This window comes from Hypanus sabinus, chromosome 7, assembly GCF_030144855.1.
Source record: "Hypanus sabinus isolate sHypSab1 chromosome 7, sHypSab1.hap1, whole genome shotgun sequence".
NCBI lineage: Eukaryota > Metazoa > Chordata > Chondrichthyes > Myliobatiformes > Dasyatidae > Hypanus > Hypanus sabinus.
The window spans coordinates 83,321,251-83,338,081 of record NC_082712.1 but is presented as its reverse complement, the minus strand read 5'-3'; the positions used below and the strand labels follow the sequence as shown (position 1 = coordinate 83,338,081).

Below are 16,831 nucleotides of genomic sequence, written 5' to 3'. Positions count from 1 at the left end.
TGCATGCAGTATACACCCCTAAGATTCATCTTCCCTGGAGACAGCCATGAAACAGAGAAACACCATGGAACCCATTCAAAGAAAAACATCAAATCAATCCCCCCCCCCCCACCATGCACTGTAACTGTCCCCTTATCCCAACCAATCCAAATACAGATGTAACCAGAAAGGAGGAAACCGGAGCACTCAGTGGAAATTAATCGGGAGGACATACAAACTCCCTACAGGCAGTGCTGGGAATAGAACCTATAACAGCATTCTTTCCACCCATGGAACAACAGGAGACTACTGGGCATGGGTTTATAACAATTTTTTTCAAAGTGTTGCTGCCTCAATTTTTTTTTGTTTATGATAGATCGCTTGAAACTGAGCACAAGTATAAATTTTGGACTAATTGTGTCATGTAAGAATTTGGAGAAACAAGAAACTAACTATAATATAATGCATTTAATTGCATAATAGTATTGATGCTTTGCAGTAGTTTCAACTAGGCTAAACATGCTTTGTTAATGATTTTTATTTTTACTCATTTTTTGAGGCTTCCTAGTTAAGTGTCCAACAATAATCAGCCAGCGTTGATGGATTCCAGTTGCCCTGATACAGTTTCTCCTCGACCGCAATGTCCTGGTGAAACCTTTCACCGTGCTCGTCACTAACAGAGCCAAGATTTGCAGGGGAGAAGTCTAAATGGGAATGCAGAGAATGAATCTTTAGTGACATGTTGCACTTCACAGTTTTGTGTGTTTGAAACATGTTGTCAACCAGCTCCGTGTAGTTTGGTGCTCTATAGTCGCCAAGAAATTTTCAATAACACCCTTGAATGCCTTCCATGTGATTTTCTCCGGTCCCACTAGAAGTTCTTTGAATTGCCTGTCATTGATGATCTGTTTGATTTGTAGACCAACAAAAATGCCTTCCTTAATCTTGGCATCAGTTATTCTGACTTGAATTACGAATTGAGATGACAAATATAGGCGATTTTTAAAAAAATGGTGCCTGATATGGAAATTTCATTGTGATTCTCACATTATGGGACTTTTGACACCATTACATCCAGAGGAGTGGAATGAGGGTTGTGAGCTTCTTGGGGAATGTGTGGGAGGCACGGTTCACTCAGCAGCCAGTACTGATCCTTCAGAGATGGGAACCCGCTCTGTCACTTGTTCGAACGTTGAGGATAAGATTAACAAAAGCCACTTGTAAACCTGATGCTGACACACAAGCAAACTGAGGCATGGCTGATGTAGCGTTACAGAGCAAAGAAAACAATTTCTTCACAGAGCCGGAGACCCTGTTTCATCCCAGCTTCCGGCATTGGGTTTGCGTGTGGAGTTTGCACGTCCTCCTTGTAACCCTGTGGGCTTTCCCGGTTTCCTCCCACATTCCTATGACACTTGGGGTCGGTGAGTTAATGGGCCACTGTAAGTTGCCCCATAGTGGGTGGGTGAGAGGTAGAACTGGGGGGGGGGGGTCACCACAGGGAGTTGATGGGATGGGAATGTAGCAATTAGTGCAGGATCAGTCTAAGTGGGCTGTTGACGGTCAGGATGTACTCGACGGGCCGAAGGGCCCATTTTCATGCCCGATGTGCTCTGGGAGCTGTGTCTGAAGTGCCTGCCTGGATTCGAGGACGTGTGGTACAGGGAGAGCTTGGACAGTCTTTAGTAGTTTTCTCTGGATCGTCGGAGATTGAGGGAGATCTGACAGAGACTGGAAAGCTAATACAAAGCATAGATATATAGTCCCAGGATCAAAATGCCTAATACCAGAGGGTATGGATTAAAGGTGAGAGGGGGTAAGTTATTTTTCCAACAGAAATGTCTGGAATGCATTGGTAGAGGTGATGGTGCGGGCAGATACCTCTGATGTTCAAGGATTCCAAGTACATTTATTATCAAAGTATACAATCCTGATATTCGTTCCCTCCCAGACAACAAAACAAAGAAACATCATGGAGCCTGTTCAAAGAAAAACATCAGTGCGAGGAAAAGAACAAACTGTGCAAATGGCAAAAGTGAGCCAGCAACACACAGAAAATTAAACGTCAAACCGCAGAGTCCTTGAATATTTAGTACTGTTCGGATCAATACAGCCCCGTGCCGTTCATTGACTGCAGGCCGCAGAGCGCCCCAATCAAACCGCACAAAAATAGCAAAAGATACGCATATAACATGAACTGCAGCGTCCTTCAAAGTGAGTCCACAGCCACGAGCTGCGCTGATCAGGCCGTGCAGTGCGAGAAAGACTCCGGCACTTTCCCCCGGAAGCAGCGAGCGAGAGGGCGAGGGAGACCAGCCAAACGTAGGCAGAGGCATCCAAGAGGCTCTTGGGCACGCACACGGTAGACCCAAGAGATTCTGCGGATGCTGGAGATCTTGAATCGTGCACATAAAACGCTGGGGGATCTCAGCAGGTCAGGTGGGCAACCACGGAGAGGAATAGACGTTTCCGGCCAGGACCCTTCACGAGAAAGGCATGTGAAACCGAAGGATATGGACAATGTGCAGGCATTGTTTAGTTGTGCTTTTGATTACTGATAGTGTTAATTTGGTACGACATTGTGGGCTGAAGGGCCTGCTTCTGTGTTCTCTGGTGTGAGGGAGCTGTGGTGCGGGTCAGCAGATGACTCGGCTCACCCTCGGTCTCTCGCGGGAGGAAGGCGAGTGTAGGCGGGCAGCATCCATGCCAGTCACCTGATTGGCAGCTGGGTAAGGGTGTCGACATCCCAAGAATATAGGCAGCCGGCCAGAAGGCCAGAACAAATCCCTCCCCAGCCCTTGTGGCTTCTTGTGAAACATAAGGCACTATATTTAGTCTGCCTGTAACTGATATGCATCACACACCCACAGCTCCCAGCCAATCAATTAATGGTCTATACAGAGATTATTACCTCTGTAGGGGGAGTGGGGAGGGGGGAGGATAGAGGTGGAGGGTTCACTCCAGCGAATTCACTGATGGGATTGCGTTACCTGAGTTATAGGGAAAGGGTGAATACTCCAGGAGTTTATTCCCTGGAGTGCAGGAAAACAGGAGATTTGATCAAGGAATACAAAATTGTGAGGAGTATAGATCGGGCAAATGCAAGCAGGCTTGTTCCACAGAGGCTGGCTGAGACTAGGACTAGACGTCTTGGGTTAAGGGTGAAACGTGAGAAGTTTAAGGGGAAAATGAGGGGAGATGTCTTCACTCAGAGGGTGGTGAGAGTGTGGAATGAGCTGCCTGCACACGTGGTGCGTGCAGGCAGTTAGGGGAAGTTTGAATAAGTACATCGATGAGAGGGCTATGCCATTGATCTATATCCATAGAGTTTACCCATAGTACACCATAAAATACCATTTTTACACTTTATTAGGTATCTCCTGTACCTAACAAAGTGGCCATCAAGTTCATGGTCTTCTGCTGCTGTAGCCCGTCCACTTCAGGGTTCGACGCGTCGTGCGTTCAGAGATGCTCTTCTGCACACCACTGTTGTAACGCATGGTTACTTAAGTTACCTTTGCCTTCCTATCAGCTTGGCCATTCTCCTCCGATCCTCCTCAGTAACCAGGCGTTTTTGCCCACAGAGTTGCTGCTCAGTAGATTTCCTTTTTATTATTTTTTACACTGTGATTCATTTACTCTGTGCCTACCTCCATCTTCAGCAGCCAGTTCTTCAAGAAGGCGGCATCTCACAATCCGGAGCATGCCCACTTCTCATTACTCCCATCCGGATGGAGGTACAGGAGCCTGACGACCCGCACTCAACGTTTCAGGAACAGCTTCCTCCCCTCTGCCATCCGATTTCTGAGCAGCCCAGGAACCCGTAAACGTTACCTCACTATAATGAGAAAGTCTGCAGACGCTGGAAATCTGGAGCAACACAAACAAAATGCTGGAAGAACTCAGCAGGTCAGGCAGCATCTGTGGAGGGGAATAAACAGTTGACATTTCAGGCAGAAATCCTCCATCAGGACTGATTGCCTCACTATTACTCTTTTGTAGAATTTATTTATGGGTGTTGGGGTGGAGCTGCCTCTCTACTAAGGATGTATAAGGCACTCCTTCCCTCCGCTAACCTGCAGATCACCATTGAGCCCGGTGTAACACCTGCTTAGTCCCCCCACCCCATCCGGATCACGTGATGGTCATATGAGCAGCCGGTGCAGATCACAAATCCTGGTTATAGAACTGCCGACACCCGACAGACTCTCTTCAAAGATTGACCGTGGCTGGGGTCACCCGTCTTGTAAAGACACTGCCCAGAAGAAGGGAACGGCAAACCACTTCTGTAGAAACATTTGCCAAGAACGATCATGCTCAAAATTACTTATTACCGTTAAATAAATCATCATCATTATGATCCGTGTTGTACTGTGTGGGTGATCATGGTCAAACACCGCAGTTAATGGGAAAAAAGTCATTTTTAATGTCTTTGAAATGTTCTGCTGTCACAAAGCAGTAGATTTCTCGGTACATGTAATCTGCTATTAAACCTGATTCTGATCAGTACGGATACCTCTGGAAGTCACACTAAGCCCCTTCTGCACCAGCCTGCCCAGACGCTTCTCACCGGAACACTTGCGCCCCGGCAACAGGGTAGCACGGTAGCGTAATGTCAGCACGACGATTTACAGTACCAGCGACATGGGTTCAATTCCCGCCCCTGCCTGTAAGGAGTTTCCACGTTCTCCCCGTGACCTGGAGGGTTTCTTAAGCTGCCCCCGTAAATTGTCCACCATTAGGCTTGTTTTAAACCGGGGAATTCGGGGGATTGTTGGTGGTGGCTCGAAGGTCCGGCGGGGCCTGTATCTCAACACGAGTAACCCTGGCTCAAAGACTAGATCCCTATGGAGGTCTCCAAGAGGAAGGTGGCGATCCCACCCCCCCCCCCGCCCCAACCCCACTTCCCGGGAGTCAGAAGGTTTTACGCTCGTCTTTTCCCTCCCCCTTCACACTTTCTCACACTTCGCAACAGGAATGCAGAGATAACGGAGTGAGCCACAGCTTGCTTGTCAGGAGGTCACCTCACCGACTTTCAAGAGCGCTTGCTCGCTCTGCCGGTAAACCTCAAGCAATTTCACTCTCAATTCAGAAACCGGGCGGTGCTGCCGCAGTAAAAAGCGAATCTTCAGAGTATTGCTACTCTGTGCCTGGATGCCTACAGCAGAAACTCACTTCAAACCCGAGAGATTCTACAGATGCCTGTATCTGCAGCGAACCACGGGGAGCGTGAGGACCTGGCATAGTGGTTCAGCACTACGGGGGTTCAATTTCTGCCGCTGCCTGTGTGGAGTTTGTATGTTCTCCCTGTGGCCGTGTGGGTTTCCTCTCACAATCTATAGACGTACTGGTCAGTAGGTTAATTGACCATTGTAAATTGTCCCGTGATTAGGCTGGAGGGGTGTGACCCACTCTCTCAATCTACCTCTCTTCTCCCCTCCCTATCCCTTTCATATCCTCCCTTTCATAACTCCCTCATTATCCCATTACTTCCGTCCTTTTCTTCACCTTTCTCCCCTCTCTAACCCCCTTTCCTTTCTCACCAGCTCTCCCTAAAATTCCTCTCCCCTATTCTTTTCGTATCTTGCTCATTATACCATGTTCTTTGTCCATCTCTCTCTGCCCCCCTCCAACCCTCCTCTCTCTCTGCCCCTTTCCTCTCATCCCTAAACTTCCATCTTCTCCTCCCTATTCTTTTTATATCTGCCCATTATACTGTCCCCCTCTCTCCTTCCCTATCTCCCTCTTCCCCTAAACCTCCCTCTCATCATCCCTTCTGTCCCACCCTCTCCCCTCTTCATCCACCACTCTCTCCTCTTCATCCACCACTCTCTCTCAACCCCTCTCTCCCCTTCTCCTCCCTCTTCCCATCCCCTCTCCTCCTCTCCCTCTTCCCCACCATTCTCACCCTCCACCTCTCTCTTCCCCACCCCTTCTCCTCACCTTCCACCTCTCTCTCCCCTCCACTCTCCCCTCTCTCCACACCTCTGACCGAACTTCCCACGCCTGCCTCCCGTGATCCCAGCCCCTCCTTCCACCGGAGCCAATGACCGCGTCTGAACTCGCTGGCCCCGCGGCTCTGGGAGCCCCTCCCCAGCGCCAGAGGCCGGCACAAATTCGCCGGCCGCGGCAGGGACAGGACGTTTGCTCGCTCGGCTCCCCAGTGAGGGCGGCGGCGGGGTAACTGGGCATCGCAGCGATGGTTTTCCACGGTTTCCAACAACTTGGTGGACCAGAGGTAGGGAACGCTCCAGCTCCAGCTCTCCGCATAGCGGACATTAACCAAACAATATCCATACAGTCGGTATACAAACCTGTAGTCACAGCAATATACCTGACAGTATAATGATCCGGCATAAATACGGAAAGTCAATATAAATTCTCTATGGTGAAGAGAGGAGGTTTTGGAGAGGGAGTACAAGAGATTCACCGGGATGCTCTGGTTTAGAGAACAAGGACCATCACGGGATAAACTTGGGCTGTTTTCTCCTATCAGCCAGAGGCTGGGGGGAGATCTGATAGAGGTTTACAAGATCATGAGAGGCATCGATGGAGTGGACAGGGAGTATCTGTATCCCAGGGTCGGAATGTCTAATACCAGAGGGCTTGCATTGGAGGTGAGAGGAGTCGGTTCAAAGGGGGATGTGAGGGGCAAGTTTTTTACTCTAGAGGGTGGTAGATGCCCAGATTGCACTTCCTGGTGGTAGCAAATAAATTAGGGGCTTTTAAGAGATGTTTGATTAGGCACATAGATGTGAGGAAGATGGAGGGATATAAACATGGTGTAGGTAGGAGGGATTAGTGTTTGAGTAATTTGCTTTTTTAGCTGGCTTGGTACATAACTGGGCCGAATGGCCTGTTCCTGTGCTGTATGTTCTATGTAATCCATTTGTCATTGGTGTAATAGACGCCATGAGAATCAGCGCATCAAATATATTGTTAACATACTTAATATTAATTATACATTATTATTCATATGTAGGTTGTGCAATAGAGCAGGCATTTGTGGGTTTCCTCCGGGTGCTGGGCAGTGGTTCGAAGGGCCACAGGGGCTTATTCTAAGTTGTATCTCTAAAATAAGTATTCTTAAAGTAAGATGTACTCCAGTAATAACGTTCAGGTGAGCAGTATCTTCCAGTTAAACATCTCTTCAAATAGTTTGTACATCAATACTGTATTCTTATTAAAATATTACCAAGTGAGGATTTTTGCAGTAATGTTTAGTTGAATATCATTTTCCAACCAGATATCTTATTAAATACTTTGTACAACAGAACTCATGAAATTATTATGAAGTATATCCCAGTAATAATGTTTGGCTGTAATTTCTAGCCTTCTATCGAGTTCAGTACAAAAGTTCAAAGTAAATATATTATCAAAGTGAATGAATGTCGTCATATACAACCCTGAGATTCACTTTCTCGTGGGCAGACTTGATAGAATAACAACCTTAACAAAATCAATGAAAGACCGTCCAGCTTGGGCATTCACCAGAAGACAACAAACTGAGCAAGTACAAAAAAGAAAGAATAATATTATAATAATTATAATAATAATAAATAAACAATAAATGTCACGAACACAAGATGAAGAGTCCGTGAAAGTGAGTCCATCGGTTGTGGGAACAGTTCAATGATGGGGCAAGGTGAAGTTGAGTGAATTTATCCTCTTTGGTTCAACAGTCTGATGGTTGAGGGGCAGTAACTGTTCCTGAACCTGGTGTGTGAGTCCTGAGGCTCCTGTACCTTCTTCCTGATTGCAGCAGTGAGAAGAGCCACGGCCTGGGTGGTGGGGGCCCCTGATGATGGATGCTGCTTTCCTGCAAATGCATTTTGTGTAGATGTGCTCAATGGCTTTACCCCTGGTGGACTAGACCATATTCACTACTTTTTGTAGGATTTTCTGTTCAAAGCCATTGGTGTTTCCATACCAGGCTGTGATGCAGTCTAGTGCACAGCAATTTATACAACAGAATAAAATATTGCAACATAAAGTATATCCAGTAACAGTGTTTAATCAAGTGGTATCCTCTAGCCCAATAACACAGGAAAGGCATTTTCCATAGATGCTGCCTGACCTGCTGAGTTCCTCCAGCATTTTGAGTGCGTTACTCTGATTTCCAGCATCTGTAGACTTTCTCATTATGAGTTTTGGATCTGAAGGAAATTGAGGGATATGGGGTTGGTCGTGCTGCCTAGAACTTGGCCACACTCCGACTGAACGGTGCAGCATTGCTGAATGTTCTGTCAGTTACTTAATCAGTTCATATTCAAAAGATATGGATTGACAAAGACGAGCACTTCCACGATAAAGTCTTGCTTTAATGCATACCTACAGTTTAAATTCACGGTAAGTTAGAGCTCAATATAAATTATGAGTTGTAACAAAATAGCACACACTGCATTAAAATTTAAAATACCCTAAAATATAATACAGAAAATCACAATATGATGGAGTCATCAAATATAATTAATTGAATATAATTCTACTTTTTTGAGGTTTTACATTTGTTTCAGTTTAGAGATAATCCTCTGTCATCGTATAACAGAGAAATATCCTCGGTGGCCACTCTATCGGGTGCCTGCTGTGACTATTCCTGTGGCCACTGATGGCGTATGTGTGGTTTTCTGCTGCTGCAGCCATGTCAAGGTTCCACGTGCTGTGTGTTCAGAGACGCTCTGCTGCAAGCCTCTGGGCTAACGCACGGTTTCCTGAGTTACCGTTGCCTTCCTGTCAGCTTGAACCAGTCTGGCCACCCTCCTCATTAACAAGGTTTTTCTCAGCCCACAGAACTGCTACTCACTGGTTGTTTTTTTAGCTTTTCCACACTGTCCCCTGTAAACTCTAGAGACCGTTGTGCGTGAAGATCCCAGGGTGTCAGCAGTTTCTGAGATACTCAAACTACACTACAGCACCGGCAATCATTCCACGGTCAGTCACTTGGGTCACATTTCTTCCCCCATTCTGATGCTTGGTCTGAATAACAACTGAACCTCTTGACCATGTCTGCATGCTTTTATGCATTGAGTTGCCCCCAGATGACTGGCTGATTAGATATTCGCATTAACAAGGTGTACAGGTGAACCTAATAATGTGCCAACCTAGTGTAGATGACCATAAGACATAGGAGCAGAATTAGGCCATTTGGCCCTTTGAGTCTGCTCTGCCATTTCATCATGGCTGATCCATTTCCCTCTCAGCCTCATTCTTCCCGTAACCCTTCAAGTCTTGACTAATCAAGAATCTATCAGCCTCTGCCTTAAATACACCCAGTGACTTGGCCTCTACAGCCGCCAGTGGCAACGATTTCCACAGATTCACCACCCTCTGGCTAAAGAAGTTCCTCCTCATCTCCATTCTAAATGGACACCCCCCCCCCCCCCCCCATTCAGAGGCTGTGTCCTCTTGCCTTAGGAAACATCCTCTCTATATCCACTCTATCAAGGCCTTCCAACATTCGATAGTTTTCAGTAAGGTCACCCCCCCGAATGCCAGTGAGTAGAGGCCTGGAGCCACAAATGCTCCTCATATGACAAGCTGGTCAATCCCAGAATCATTTTCGTGAACTTCTGTCAAACCCTCTCCAATGTCAGCATCTTCTTTCTTAGATAAGAAGCTCAAAACTACTCACAGTACACCAAGTGAGGCCTCACCAGTGCTTTATAAAGTCTTAACATTACATCCTTGCTTTTATATTCTAGTCCTCTCAAAATGAATGCTAACATTGCATTTGCCTTCCTCACCACCAACTCAACCTGCAAATGAACCTTTAGGGAATCCTGCACGAGGACTCCCAAGTTCCTTTGCACCTTAGGTTTTTAAATTTTCTCCCAATTTAGAAAATAGTCTACACTTTTCTTTCTTCCAGCAAAGTGCATGACCATATACTTCCCGACACTGTATTCCATCTGCCGCTTCTTTGCCCATTCTCCTAATCTGTCTAAGTCCTTCTGTAGCCTCTCTACTTACTCAACACTTGGCCACAAAGCCATCAGTTGCATCATCCAAAGCATTGACATTTAATGTAGAAAGAGTTGTTCCCAACGCAGACCCCTCTGGAACACCACTAGTCACCGGCAGCCAACCAGAAAAGGTTTCCCTCTCTTTGCCTCCTGCCAGTCAGCCACTGCTTTATCCTTGATAGAATCTTTCTTGTAATACCAGGGGCTCGTAGCTTGTTAAGCAGTTTTATGTGTGACACCTTGTCAAAGGCCTTCTGAAAATCCAAGTACGCAGCATCCACCAATTCTCCTTTGTCTATCCTGTTTGTTATTTCTTCAAAGAATTCCAACAGATTTGTCAGGCAAGATTTTCTCTTGAGGAAACCATGCCTGCTATGGCCTATTTTGTAATGTGCCTCCAAGTATCATGAAACCACATCCTTCACAATCAACTCCAACATCTTCTCAACTACTGAGGTCTATAATTTCCTTTTTTTCTGCCTCTTTCCCTTCTTGAAGAGTAGAGTGATATTTGCAATTTTCCTTTCCTCTGCAACCTTGCCAGAATCTAGAGAATCTTGAAAGATCATTACTAATGCTTTCACAATCTCTTCAGCCACATCTTTCAGAACCCTGGGGTGTACACCAGGTCACCTGGTCCAGGTGACTTATCCACCTTCAGACCTTTCCGTTTCCCAAGAGTCATCTCCCTAACAATGGCAACTTCACACACTTCTGCCCCCAACACTCTCAAACTTCCAGCATACTCCTAATGTCTTCCATATTGAATACGGAGGCTAAGTACTTATTTAGTTCATCTGCCATGTCCTTTCCCCAATTACTACCTGTCCAGCATTGTTTTCCAGCACTCCGATATCTACTCTCACCTCTCTTTTACAATTTAGGTATCTGAAGAAACTTTTGCTATCCTCTTTAATATTCTTGCTAGCTTACTTAGTATTCCTTCTTTATGACTTTTAGTTGCCTTCTGTTGGTTTTTAAAAGCTTCCCAGTCCTCTAACTTCCCACTAATTTTTTCTCTGTTATCAGCCTTCTCTTTGACTCCAATTTCTGTTGTCAGCCACAGTTCTGTATTCCTCTTTGGGATGTAGAAGTCTTGTGCCTTCTGAATTGCTGCCAGAAATTTCAGCCATTGCTGCTTTGTTATCATCCCTGCCGGTGTTCTTTTTGAATCAATTTTGGCCATTTCCTCTCTCTTGCCCCTGTAATTCCCTGTACTCCACTGTAATACTGATACATCTGGTTTTAGCTTCCTTTACCATTAGTTCTCTAATCAATTCCGGTTCATTGTATAACATCCAATCCAGAATAGCTGATCCCTTTGTGGGCTCAACCATGAGCTGCTCTAAAAAGCCAACTCTTAGGCATTTGAGAAAATCCCCCTCTTGGGATCCAGCGCCATCCAGATTTTCCCAATCTACTTGCATATTGAAAATCCCCCATGGCTATGGTAACATTGTCCTTTTGGCATGAATTGTCTATCTCCCACTGTAATTTGTAGACCACAAGTTTACTACTGTTTGGAGGTCTATGAATAGCTCCTATCAGGGTCTTTTTATCCTTGCAGTTCCTTAGTTCTACCCACAATGATTCAACACCATTTGACCCTGTGTCACCTTTTCCTAATGCTTTGATTTCATTTGTAACCCACAGAGCCACACCATCCCCTCTGCCTTCCCGCCTGTCCTTCCAATACAATGTGTATCCTTGGATGTTAAGCTCCCAGCTATAGTTTTCTTTCAGTCCTGATTCAGTGATGCCCACAACATCTTGCATGCTAATCTGTAACTGTGCTACAAGTTCATTTATCTTATTCCGTATACTGTGTGCATTCAAATATAACACCTTCAGTCCTGTATTCACCTTTTTCAATTTTGTCCACCTTTTTTGTTGCAACTCATCCTGTTGACTGTAATTTTGCCCAATCATCAGCCTCTCCTCGCTAGCAGTCTCACTACATACTGCCTCTGTTTGTAAACCAACTACCCCATCCTCAGCCCTATCACTCCAATTCCCACCCCCCCCTGACAAATTAGTTTAAACCCTACCAAACGGCTCTAGCAAACCTATCCACAAGCATAACCCTCCCAGGTTCAGGTGTAATCAACCCTTTTGTACAGGTCATGCCTTCCCCAGTGAACCCCTACCCCCCACACCAGTTCCTCGGCTGCACATTCACCTGCTATATCATCCTATTCTTACCCTCACTGGTATGTGGCAGAGGCAGCAATCCAGAGATTCCGACCCTGGAGGTCCTGTTTCACAGCTTTCTGGATCCGGTGCCAATATGTTCACAGAATTCCAGCTGCCCACCCTCCCCTTTCAGAATGCTGTGGGCCTGATCCAAGACATCCCTAACCCTGGCACTGGGGAGACAACATTTCCCCCGGGTGTCTGTCTGGCGCCCACAGAATCTCGTCACTGACTGAGGAATCTCCTTTCACTGCTACTGTCCTCTTCAGCTCTCTGCTCTTCTGAGCCAGAGCCCCAGACTGAGTGTCAAGGAGTCGGTCACTGCGGCACTCCAGTAGGTCGTCCCTCTCCACAGTATCTATTATTGAGGGGAGTGGCCACAGGGTACTCTGCACTGGCTGTCCATTTCCCTTCCTTTCTCCTGACAGTCACCCAATTGCCTGCCTCCTGCAGCCTCGGGATGACTACCTCCCTGCAGCTCCTATCCATCACCTCCTCATTCTCCCATACGAGTCAAAGGTCATCAAGTACGGTCTCTCAGCTCGGTGCACCTGGTGCAGATGTGTTCATCTGGGAGACTGGAGGTCAACCAGGCTTCTCACATCCCACACAGAGCAAAGCACTGCCCAGATCTACTCTCACAACAGGCAAGGGATGAAGAATTGAGATGAGAAAGAGAAACTTTCCAGAAACTTACCTCATCAACTTACCCAAGATGGCCTGATTGTAATCTCACCTCTGCTTTACTGTATTCCCAATAGTCCCTGTCAAGAAACTGGCTACTCTCATTCTTAAAATTAATCAATGTCTCTGCTTTGGTCAGAGAGAAAGAAGCTGTTTCTAAAATGTTGAGTGTGGGTCTTCAGGCTTCTGTACCTCGCCCCCCCCCCTCAATGTCCCACCATGATCCCTTCTTGACTCTGATGTCGTGAAGGAGGTTCCACACCACTAGGTTCGGAAAGAGCGATTACTTTAAACCATCAGGCTCCTGAACCAGCATGGATAACTTCACTCACCACAACTCTGGACGGATTCCCTTTCTTCCCCTCCTTCTCCTACCCCCACCTTTTTATTCTGGTGTCTTCTCCCTTCCTTTCCGGTCCTGATGAAGGGTCTCGGCCCAGAGCATCAATATGTGTGTTGCTTTGGATTTCCAGCATCGGCATCCGTACGCCTCCTTTTGCCCACTGGTGCTTTGTCAGCCTTTGTGTGCCGGTTTTCATTGATTCTGTTGTATTCCCTTGTCCTACTGTGTATGCCTGCAAGAAAATGAATCTCAGGGTAGCATATGATGTACTTTGATGATAAATTTACTCAGAACTTGGGTCGTAACGAGAAGAGGGCATGTCTCAGATGGTGAGGATCCTTAATGATGGGTGTCACTTTCTTGAGGTTCAGCATCTTGATGGTGTCATTGGTGGTGGGAGGGCTGTGTCCGTGATGGAGCTGGCTGAGCCCGCAACCTCTGAACATGTGTTAAAGGCTATCAGGCACTAACCTTTGGTGAATTGCACAGAGGCTTAGATGCCTCTGCATCTCTCAGCTCTTCAAAGTACATTTAGAGTCAATGAAAATCTACACACAAAGACTGACAAACAACCAGTGTGCAAATACAAAAAAAGAATGATAATAATAAATATAAAAGCCATAAATATTGAGAACATGAGTTGTACAGTCCTTGAAAGTGAGTGTATAGGTTGTGGAATCGGTTTAGAGTTAAGGTGAGTGAAGTTATCCACGCTGGTTCAGCAGCCAGATAGTTGAAGGGCAATAACTGTCCCTGAACCTGGAGGTGTGGGATCCAGTGCTCCTGTACCTCCTGTCAGCTGGCTGTTATAAGACTATATAGATGCTGGCATGATATCTAAAACTTTGACAAACTTCTACAGGTGTGTGATGGAGAGTACATTGACTGGTTGCATCACAGCCTGGTATGGACACACCAATGCCCTGGAATGGAAAATGCTACAAAACGTAGTAGATACTGCCCAGTCCATCATGGGTAAAACCCTCCCCACCATTGAGCACATCTACATGAAATGTTGCTGCAGGAAAGCAGCGTCCATCATCAGGAATCCCCACCACCCAGATCATGCTCTTTTTTCACTGTTGCCATCAGGAAGAAGGTACAGGAGCCTGAGGACTCACATCACCAAGTTCAGGAACATTATGCCCCTCCAACTATTAGGCTCCTGAACTGGTAAGGATAACTTCACTCAACTTCACTTGCCCCATCACTCTGTTCCCACAACCGATGGACCCACCTTCAAGGTCTTTTCATCACATGTTCTCAATATCTATTGCTTCTTTATTTATCATTACATCTTGTATTTGCACACTGGTCGAACCCCAAGTTGGTGCTGTCTTTCATTGATTCTGCTATGGTTATTATTCTATTCTGGATTTATTGAGTATGCCCACAAGAAAATGAATCTCAGGGTTGCATATGGTGACATATTCTGTATGTACTTGGATAATAAATTTACTTTGAGCTTTGAGGTAGTGTTCATGGACCTTTCGAAACTCAAATGGTGGAAGGGGAATTCCATCAAAATGTTGAGTGTGTGTCTTCAGGCTCCCATTCCTCATCCCTGCTGGTAGTAATGAGAAGAGGGCACGTCCCAGGTGGTGAGGGACCTTTCTGCCTTTCCCGAGAAGGTATCCTTGGTGGCGGGGAGGTGATGGAGCTGGCCACGCCTGCAACCGTCTTGTAACCTCTTCCGATCCTGCGCATTGGAGCCTTCAGCTTGCTGTCTTTTCCACACTGGTTGGGCACCCAGGTTGGTGTGGTCCTTCACTGATTCTATTAGGATTATTATTATTATATGGATTTATTGGCTCTATGACAGCAGGAAAATGAATCTCAGGGTTGGATATGGTGACATATATAGTTTGATAAGAAATTTATTTTGAACTTTGAATAGTTCCCTAGTATGATAAATTGGACTCTTGACCTCACAATCTACGTCAATGTGATCTTACACCTCATCGTTTACCTGCACTGCACTCTCTACCTTTTACACTCTGTTCTGCATAGCCATTGTTTTACCTTGTTCCACCTTAATGCACTGTGTAATCATCTGATCTGTATGAACAGTATTCGAGACAAGTTTTTCACTGTATTTTGGCAAATTTCTATAGATGTACCATGGAGAACATTCTAACTGGCTGCATCACCTTCTTGTATGGGGTCATGGTGGTCTACTGCAGAGGATCACAGTAAGCTGCAGGGAGTTGTAAACTCAGTCAGCTCCATCATGGGCACGAGCCTCTGTCATATCCAGGACATCTTCAAGGAGAAATTTCTCATAATTGTGGCATCCATTATTAAGGACACCCCTCATCCAGGTTCTCATTCCTTGTTCTCATCGCTACCACCAGGAAGGAGGTACAGAAGCCTGAAGACACACACTCAATGATTCAGGAACAGCTTCTTCCCCTCTGCCATCCGATTACTGAATGGACATTGAACCCATGAACACTACCTCACTACTTCTTTTTAAATTTCCATTCTTGCACTGCTTATGTAATTTAGCTGCTTAATATATGCAGTATATACCTACTGTAATTTTCCATTACTATGTATTGCAATGTACTGCTGCCGCAAATGAAATTTTCATGACTTAAGCCAGTGATATTAAACCTGATACTGATACCTGAGACAATACTAAGCCGATTCCAGTCTGAGGGGAACAGAGGGATATTCGTGGTGCACAGGAGGAGGACATTTAGTGTAATTTGACATCAAGATCGTCACAGCATTGTGGGCTGAATGGCCACTCCAGTGGTGACAGGGGAGTAAGCGGGTGCTGAAAGAGCAGCCCCACTGGCTCAGTAAGTTAGTGAGTCTGCCCAGTGCTCCCAGCTCTTTCGGATTGGTGGCTTGGGTTGAGTTGAGGGGTCTGTTGTTGTGGTGTTCACCAAGCTTGGCAATTAGCTTACAGATGTTTCATCACCAGTCGAGGTGACATCCTCCGGTTTCTCTTTGGGAACGCTTGTGTTTATACAGGCCCCCCCTGCTTGTCTCGGTCCTGATTGGCTACCCTTTCAATTGACCTTTGAATTCTGTTGGCTGTTAGGGGTTTGTAGATGGCGTCTATTTTGATATGTTTGTTTACGGAGTTATCAGAAGGGAACCATGCTGCTAAAAATTCTCCTGCCTGCTTTGTGCTTGCTTATGCCAGACCTCCACAGCATCCCAGTTAAAGAGGTGTCCCTCTTCGCGTACTGAGATCCGCGATAGCGGATCGTGTCTCCGTATCGCCAGACTGTGCTCCCGTAAGCGAGTTGAGAGTTTACGTTTCAGAGCTCCCAGCTCCGCTCAGCACCACCCAGCCTCCAGTGGCTGTGGCTCGGGAACCGCCCCAGTCCCAGTCCCACCTGGGCAGAAGTTAACTTGCAGCCCCGTGGCAGCTGCCAACTCCACCTCCATCCAAACCAAACACTCACTCGCATGGATGGGGTGTCCGTAAGTCAAGTGTTGGTGACCTTGGTACTCTGTCATGCATTTTCCGCCATCCCTGGCCCATGTTAAGGAAGCAGGAAATCGAACGTGGTCAAGTTCAGCTTGTATTTTGTTCATCTTGTACATCACCTACCTACAGGAAAGATGTAAATAAAGTCGAAAGAGTTCAGACAAAATTTACAAGGATGTTGCCAGGACTGAAGGACCTCAGTTATAAAGAAAGATTGAACAG

At 46.2% G+C, this 16,831-nt stretch overlaps 1 protein-coding gene across 1 annotated transcript in view; it reads left to right on the top strand.

Annotated features, from left to right (window-relative positions):
* The first annotated feature begins 6,091 nt into the window (after positions 1 to 6,091).
* Positions 6,092 to 16,831, top strand: part of LOC132396911 (solute carrier family 2, facilitated glucose transporter member 4-like) — a 61,969-nt gene continuing 51,229 nt past the window's right edge. The window contains exon 1 of the mRNA XM_059974997.1: positions 6,092 to 6,217. Within this exon, the coding sequence (XP_059830980.1) occupies positions 6,179 to 6,217 (39 nt within the window). The 5' untranslated portion in view covers positions 6,092 to 6,178. The remainder of the gene's footprint in view (positions 6,218 to 16,831) is intronic.